This window comes from Eschscholzia californica, unplaced genomic scaffold (assembly GCF_041429995.1).
Source record: "Eschscholzia californica isolate CP2 unplaced genomic scaffold, dmEscCali1.0.p SCAF_1, whole genome shotgun sequence".
NCBI classification, from domain to species: Eukaryota; Viridiplantae; Streptophyta; class Magnoliopsida; order Ranunculales; family Papaveraceae; genus Eschscholzia; species Eschscholzia californica.
The window spans coordinates 62,451,212-62,459,507 of record NW_028238198.1 but is presented as its reverse complement, the minus strand read 5'-3'; the positions used below and the strand labels follow the sequence as shown (position 1 = coordinate 62,459,507).

Genomic DNA, 8,296 nt, shown 5'->3' with positions numbered 1-8,296 from the left:
ACACCTGAAAAAGAAAATGTTGAATGTCAAGCGTAAAAGAGCATCCCTCACGCCATATTGTTCTTTCTTTGTCTCTTTTCTTCTCTTCATCTATTTCTTCTCTCTCTCTCTCTCTCTCTCTCTCTCTCTCTCTCTCTCTATCGTTCTCTTTCTTTCTACAAAACTTAATCTATGTGGACACCTGAAAAGAAAATGTTGAATGCGTCTCTTGGAAGTGTGAAGGAGCATCCCTCACGCCATATTGTTCTTTCTTTGCCTCTTTTTCGTTCTCTTCATCTATATCTTCTCTCTCCATCGTTCTCTTTCTCTATTCTATAGAGAAAAAGAAAGACAAAACTCTCGATCGAAGGCTCAACTAAAACTAAACCTCGATCGAGGGTTCTGATCGAACTCTTGGCCAAACATTTCAGCGGAACTCTCGATTTTTGGTTATGGTAGAGAGAGAGTAAATTTTACCTAAAACTAATGAAAGTAATAATAAGAAACCAATGAAAGTGTTTGTAGAGGGGAAAAGAAAATTTTTCAAGAGTTTTTTATTTGATAACATATTTCTACTTGAAAATTTTGAACTTTGATTTTAACCTCCGCTAGATGAAAATCCTAGATCCACCACTGGTAGGGGAGATCACGTCGGAACTGTCAACCTAAGCAATAATCTCGGGTAGTTTTAAGACACCTTGCCAAGAAGTGTAGTAATGCTAGAGCTTATGATATTATTTTCTGTCCTACCCTATAAAAACTTCAGTCTATGACTACAGATATAAACAAGTACAATGTGTTATTGTCATCGTTTTGTGCTTGAGCAAAGGTCGGAGGAACAATTAGACGTGACTTCATTATCCTGGCATAACTATCGGAAACGTGATAAGAAACACAACCGTCCTACGAAACAAGTTTGCACTCCCTCAAGCCAGTTCGTTCGGTACATCACGAGAATTAGTAAGTACTCATCTCAAAATGCAACCCTCTTATGTTGGTGTCAAATCTCGTGTTAGTCGACCTAATGACAGTGGTAACTGTATTTTGGGTTGGGATGTGGTAATGAGTAGAGAGGAGTTAGACATTACATTCTTGATTCCTAAGATCACCATTTTACCATGTGCGACTATTCTCACAATCCTCTTACGGTCCGTTTTAAGTCTCATTATTTGGGGTTGAGGTGTTACACCAATAGTGACAAACAACCTCAAATGCCTTCTCTCATTACAAATTCCTCTCTCTTACCAACCTGATAGTCACACTCATACCACCAGACCACCACTCAGTTTATTGGGACACAAACCAAGAAGCTTCAGTTGTGGCGTTTTCCCCCTTGGAGCTGAGTAAAAATGGTGAGTCTCCATAGAACTAGATTGAGTAGAAAAACTGTAAACTCAGACCATGGTGAAAAAGAATCATTAAATAACTAGAGATCAAGGAAAGAGAATAAGATCATTCAGATAAACAAAATTTGATCAACTTCAAAAGGTACAACAAAATGTATACTGAGTCTCAAATAACTAGGTGGTGGTAAAACAAAAACTACATACATCGGCCTGCCTTCAATGATCTATACTTCCAAAACCTGTTCCGACACGAGATCCAACAATTTTGAGCTTCTCTTCTCAGTTTCCTCACTAATAACTTACATCCGTAACAATAAATAAGGTGAGAAGAAAATATTGTTTTTCCACCGTCTACTAATTATAAATGTAAAGAAGAATTTTGTAGTATTCAACAAAAACATTTCCAGCAATAAATGAAAGAGAGACTGAAGAACTAGAATTGTCGTGAAGTAGCATTAGCTTAACTTTCGGAAGCAGAAGCAACCTTTTGATTGATCATATCCTCGGCAGAACGTATTGCTGCATCTGGTCCGCTGATTGTCACTTTTCTGTCAAATCATGTACAGGTAAAACAAGAGTTAAATATCCAGACCTCCAAAATGAGGCAATAGCTCTTTCTTCATTTACTTTTTCTTTAATCTATATAGAAAAATTTTGTATAAAGAAAATAAAATTTTTATGGAAGGTTTATAGTGAATTTTTCTGTACCTATCAGATGTACCATTCATGAAATCACCTCGATCTGAAATCTTTATCCTTGCCCCACTAACCTGCAGAATATACGATATTTGATTATTCATCAATAAATCAAAGTTAATGAAAAAATCAGGAACAGGTAATATATTTTCTGCAGCTTTGGACCCATACCTGAGTAATCTCCATGAGATTCCTTCCACCACGACCAACTACCAGGCCAATATGCTCATCAGCAACACCAATTGTCACCGAGTTGCTTCGATCTTCCTGTAGTCCATCAGAATGTTGAATGATAAGCACTTAGTAAGAAGAACCGTCATTTATTGCCTACCATTTTTAGTACATCAGTGGCTAATGTTAATTCGATGTAGAAATATCAAATATATATCTCACCTATCTAATCCTCATTAAGCGACGTGACAGACATGGTATAGACTTCTGCAACCATGCCGAGATCACGGAACGATCTTTAATGATCACTTAAGTTTAATATCGCAATGCTCTATACTTTTAAGACTTTAAGTGTAATAATAAATCATTGTATGTGCTTAATGAGTCTAGATATTGATTGGAAATGGGAGTGTTTGTAGCAACTCAGATGCCACTATATACAAAGTGATGCAACCAGAAAAAGACATTTCCTCTGTCTCTCTGCTGTCATCCAAGCGTTATGCTAAATTAATTAATAAAATGGAGAACACAAGTCATTCTCGAGAGAGAAAATGATTGAACTAGTATACTACTCTTAAACATGAAGTTAATTAATGTAGCTCTTGATACCGAGATTACCAGTTACTCTAGTTAATATGTGTAACTAAACAAATGTGAAACGAAGAGGCAGACAAGGTTCTCCAGATTCCATAAAGGTTTGAGCCCCTATTGTTTCCTCGGAGTGCAAATTGAGGAAGGTTAGGAAAAAGTACAGGAGCCCCATACGCACAACTTGAAGTAAAAGAACAAGAATATGTATCACTTGTTATCAGAAACGCAAACAATAGTGTTCGAAGTGCAGAGATGTTTATGCAATCGGGAATAGCGAAAACTTCGAAATTGATGAAATGCATGCAAGAATATGTTTATCGGAAGGAAGATAACCTTGTTATTCTGAAACTTCCCTCCAGCACCATTAGGTCCATAATTTGATGTGTGATACTGTCCTGGTCGACCGGGAGGAACTAAATATCCATAAGGAGAACCAGCAAGATTAACACCTGCAAGTATAAACAGAGGAAACATTAAAAAAACATTAACTAGACCCACGGTTTCATGCATACTAATACTATCAGCTGGTATAAGGAAACATAAGACGTACGAATCATGATTGGTAAGTTTCCACTCTCCACAAAAAAAAATATACTAATACTGAAGTCAAGAGATAGAACTTCGTTACTGGTTTTCTTTACTTTCAATTGAGTGTGTACTGTTGATTGGCATTTCCATTAACTTAATGGAGTTGTAAATTGACTCTGAGGATTGGAGGCAGAGAAGGATATAAAGGTTTAGTGTCAAAATTAGCAAATTGCAGGTCTGATAGGCTATGTAGTTGTTCTGGACAACAGATATCCCCTTCCTTACCTAAAAAACCAAGATCCTGGAAATCCTGCTTGTGCATCTGGAATATGTGAGGAAGAATAACTTCTACTAAATACTGTTTTTACATGTATGAAGAAAGATTTGTTAAGGGAAAAAAGTTACAGCACGAACTTACTTCAGAAAATACAGGCGCATCTTCACTTTTAATTTCAAAAAATAAATCGTAATAGACAAAGAAAATATATCTCAGATGAGACCTCAAAGACATTTTGCTCTTTTTATTCTGATTGAATTAGATGAAAACATATTAAACAATAGTTAGAAGACTTGTATTTATCAATATGTTCAGATGAGAGCAGGAGACAAAACTTCACCTTCTCTGGGTGAAGATTTAGATTAAAATCTTGTTTAATTTGAAAAAGGTGTATTTATCTCTTCAGTACCACATTCTGATTCTCTATTTTTTTGCAATTGCGAAGCAATATTTGCTACAAATTCTGCCTGTCCGTCGTCTTTGGTTTTTCTCTTGCTAGTATTGATCTTTGAGGTAAGCAATAATGGATTGTTCATAGTTAATCTGGAGTATGTTTCTTTCTCTTTTCCCATTCCACTCCCTAAAGTCTGGATTAAAATCTTAATAAACATAGTTTCTGCAGCGACGTATAGTTCTCTCAGATAATAAGATTAAGTCCAAGTGTCAAACAGTGTCATCATTAATCAACACTGAACTATTGAGGCTCTCTGAAACCCGGCTAATAGCGTAAGTTTGCAATGATCATGTGCAAACAAATGTCCTAGACATGAACAAAAGTAGCTAGCAGTAAAGGATAAAATGAATTAAAATGCCTATATATTTATATGAAGCCATACCAGCATATGAAAAAGGAGCATTCATGAATTGTGGATAATGAGTATCTTCTATTAGCTTTGAAGCAATCAAATAGATTGCCCGTCTTTGCTGCTCCAGAGAACCAGTCAGTGTCACTAACCTATCATTCAACCCTACAAAATTATGATCCTGAGGGGATATCTTAATGCCGGCTTGCGAGTCTTCGATAAATGACCTGCTCAAAGGCATAATTTGATCTCAGTAGATGCCAATAGTTTAGCTTACCTATTATATAAGAAAAAGAATTCACTAATATCCTATTACTCATCAGCAACTTCCACATCTTTCATGACCAAAACAATTTTACCCAGTGCAATTCCTATGTCATGGCCTCCAGGGGATACAATAGCATGTCAGATTGGTTGGGTTGGGTAATGCAAATAGTCCTTCAAAGATCAAACTTCATTCACAAAATTGCACGTATACAATAACAAGCCACATTGACACCAGAGAAATTTCTATTTTGTGTACTACCCCTAAAGTGGAAGCTAGGCAACATGATAATTGAATGATGAACCTTACGTGACATCTTTAAAGAGGACTTCTCTATGAGCAATCAAAGTTTAAAGAACCACGCAGATGGCGAAAAACAAAAATTCTACATGCAAAAAAAACTTCTGGAGAAATTCAACGGCCGTATGCTTTAAACATTTCAGAAAATGAAGTAGAGACAGAGCTTGTTAACATGAAGTAACTTTATATTCCAAACATCATTGGATTACCACGACCACTAAGTACTATTTGATTCTTATTTCTCCCATTAGTACAGGTCGTGGAGAGCCCAACTCTTCTAATATATGATTTCTTGGTTCTCCAAAAATGTGACTCGAAAGTGAAATAAGCCACAAACAGGAGAAATCCATAAGGCTGGTGCTTTTGTATTGTGCTCCCCGTCTTTTACGTTAAATATATACAAATGGAAGTGCTTAGGGTACTACATAAGCTAAATAACGGGGTTAGGACATTATTACTTTATTGTAGCTCCTCCTTTCCCAATTATGCCACCACATGAGCTATTTGGAACTATGAGCCTCACTTTTGTTCTAGCTTCGACATCTTCATCTTCCTCAGTATGAATCTGGTCAATTAAAACAAAATATAGTTTCATATAAATAAGAAAGGGAAATAAGCAAACAACAACATGAAAAAAAAAAAACTGGATACACCATAATACATACCTCACTTAGTAACTTGGCAAGAATAAGTTCTATTGCCTTCAATATTTCATCAAATCCTCCTGACACCATTATTATCCTATCAGAAGTTCCTGGAAAAAACTCTTGATTGCGTGACAGTTGAATCCTTGCTCCAGACTCCGCTTGTAATTCAGTAATTGTTGAACCCCCCTTTCCAATAACTGAACCAGCTGCCGAATTGGATACAAGGAATCTAATATAGAAAGGCTTCTCCTTGTCATCTGATAAAAGTAACGTCAATACTTAGCATGTCAGCAAAATTTTTTAGAAGTTTATACGCACGCATGGACATCGAGGTAATAAGACCGAAACTCCAACAATAGTAAAAGTAAGAACGCGGTACATTCTTAAAATAGGAACTAATCTGTCTGCTTTATGACAGTTCAACTGCATACGCAGCCATCTATTGATTTTACAGTCAGCAAAACTCAAGTATAAGTTCACAGCTCTGATTTATGCTGATGCAGTTGCAAAATTACACACAAGCCCCGCATGAGTGTGGAATTGAATCTCAATACAGTAGAATACTACTTGGAACTGTAAATTCATTTCCTTTCTGTGTTACTACAAATGCAATGCCCAATTTAGTAGGGCACTACATGCACTCTGATACGATTTGAGATCCAAAACCCTCAAAATGGTACGATTTCCACACATCCCCGTTAATCGGATTTTTAAATTGTCGCACGAATTCCACTTTCCAACATTTTAACCACTGAGAAACAAGTTAATCTAATAATGAAAAGGACATATTACTTGACCTCATCCAAAATTCTTAGATAGGTAATGTGCACAGTAAAACATCAATATAACCCAAGATAATAATTAACACTTCATATCCAAGACTCATTTAGCTGTATAACCGAAACTGTGTGAAATTAAAACTGACCTAGTTTTCCCCTTCCATCTAATTTCCTCAGATCTAAAAACCTTGCAAATTTCAAAAATTCAGATAATAACACAAATGAATCTGCCATTTTTACATCTTTAACTAACAATTTAGATATTTAACCTAGATTTTTGACATAGTGAATAGATCTCGTAATAAAGATAGCGAATCATAACAAGAAAGTTAGGGATTAGAAAGTGCAGACAATGAATCGTAATAATTATTATTGGTACCTGATGCGGAGTAGTTTTTGGGGCCAGACCGCCTTGGTGGAGCCTCTGGAGATGATACATAAGAAGAATCAGGCGACTCCATTATTCAGTCTTTGGAGAAGGCAGAGAGCGAAACCTAGAGAGAGAAAGAGAGATAATAGAATAGATCGAGAAAGTAGAGAGAGAAAGAGTCAAAGAGCTTGCATTGTTAAAAGGATTTTGATATTCGAAGTGAACAAGAAGAAGAAGAAGCGTAGAGAAGAAGCAATAAATGGATAGAGAGAGAGAGAGAGAGAGAGAGATGTGAGCTAGAAGAGTAACAAGTTATAACTTTCTCTCTCTCTATAAAAATATCTATACTTATGGTTTTAACCTCTGAATCGGTGGAGGGTGCTTGTCCGTTAACACACAAAACCCGGTTTGTTTTATTCGTGCTGATAGAAGAACAAGAGTGGTGGGGTGGACTTTTCTGTCTCATTGCCAATGCCGCGTGATTGAGGTCTTTAATTGGAAAAAATTTCTTTTCAAATTTTTGCAACTTCTCCCCTTTCTTGATTTTATTCATTTATTTTAACACGGAAATTTGTTTTATTGACAGTATAATTTTTTTAATATTGAGTACAACGGTCATTATTAAGGTATTGATACATCGATACAATGTGATAAGCACGATAACTGTTGAATTACTACAGATATAAAGCCCCACGAAATTAGATGGTTTAAAGGTCCCATAACAGGAAATTGGGCGGAAGGCCCAATTTCATGAAATCTTTTGTTAAAAGGACAAGTTAAGAAATTGTCTTTCTAGGCACCACATAACTTTTTAAAATACTCTTCAAGGACAATTTCAAATTCAGCTCATATTTTAATGACGTAATTGCCCTTACTTAAATAACTAATTACGTTTAAAACTTAAAATACAATTTCTCAAGTACCGAGAAGAAACGCAGTTGATGGAGCAAATTGGAGAACTTATGTTGAGCTGAAAACTTATGATTTAGCTAGCAAATCATTGATTCGTTTTAGATTTAGGTCATATGAGTTTGAAATAGCTTGTTGTTTGAACAAAAAATGTTAAGGTTTTTAGCTAGTATTAATTCATTCTAGAGAGAGAAGTTTCAATTTTATGTTAAACAAGTTTGTTAGGGTTTCAGAAGGATCCAAATAAAATTTCTTCACAATTTCAATCTGATTAACAATAATGGAAAATGCTAAGAAGTTGGATTTGGGTTGATTCATTAAAAATTGAGAATTCCATGAAAATTGGTTATACAATGCTAGTTTTGATGTTTATGTTCATACTTCTTTGTCGGATTTGTGTGGATGTTGTAAAGGTATGTATAGTTGATGCAAGGAATGTGTTTGATAAAATGATTGAAAGAAATGTCATTGCTTGGGATGCAAGGTTAGTTGTTTATACAAGATTTGGGTTGGTTGAAATAACTAAGAAGGTGTTTGATGAAATGCCTGTGAGAAATGCTTCTTCTTGTACAATCATGATAGGTGATTATGTTCATATTGAGAATTCCATGAAAGCTTTCTAAGTTTTTGAAGAA

General features: G+C 35.5%; 1 protein-coding gene across 1 annotated transcript; it reads right to left on the bottom strand.

The window, feature by feature from the left end:
• Positions 1 to 1,434: 1,434 nt before the first annotated feature.
• Positions 1,435 to 7,161, bottom strand: LOC147568079 (protein BTR1-like). Its single transcript, XM_086654518.1, has 8 exons — positions 6,762 to 7,161; positions 5,622 to 5,860; positions 5,415 to 5,521; positions 4,425 to 4,618; positions 3,117 to 3,232; positions 2,193 to 2,288; positions 2,034 to 2,095; positions 1,435 to 1,873 (listed from the first exon to the last, which is right to left on the bottom strand). The coding sequence occupies exons 1-8, from the start codon at positions 6,841 to 6,843 to the stop codon at positions 1,786 to 1,788; spliced, it is 984 nt and encodes a 327-aa protein (XP_086510644.1). The 5' UTR covers positions 6,844 to 7,161; the 3' UTR covers positions 1,435 to 1,785.
• Between the last annotated feature and the right edge of the window lie 1,135 nt (positions 7,162 to 8,296).

What these genes read in the sequence shown, in the direction of transcription:
- LOC147568079 (XM_086654518.1), bottom strand. Translation starts at nt 6,843, where the DNA reads ATGGAGTCGCCTGATTCTTCTTATGTATCATCTCCAGAGGCTCCACCA. An exon ending in TGCTCCTTTTTCATATGCTG is followed by an intron (nt 3,233 to 4,424) that starts GTATGGCTTCAT and finishes TTATACTTGCAG; the next exon opens with GTGTTAATCTTGCTGGTTCT. An exon ending in ATGAATGGTACATCTGATAG is followed by an intron (nt 1,874 to 2,033) that starts GTACAGAAAAAT and finishes ATGATTTGACAG; the next exon opens with AAAAGTGACAATCAGCGGAC.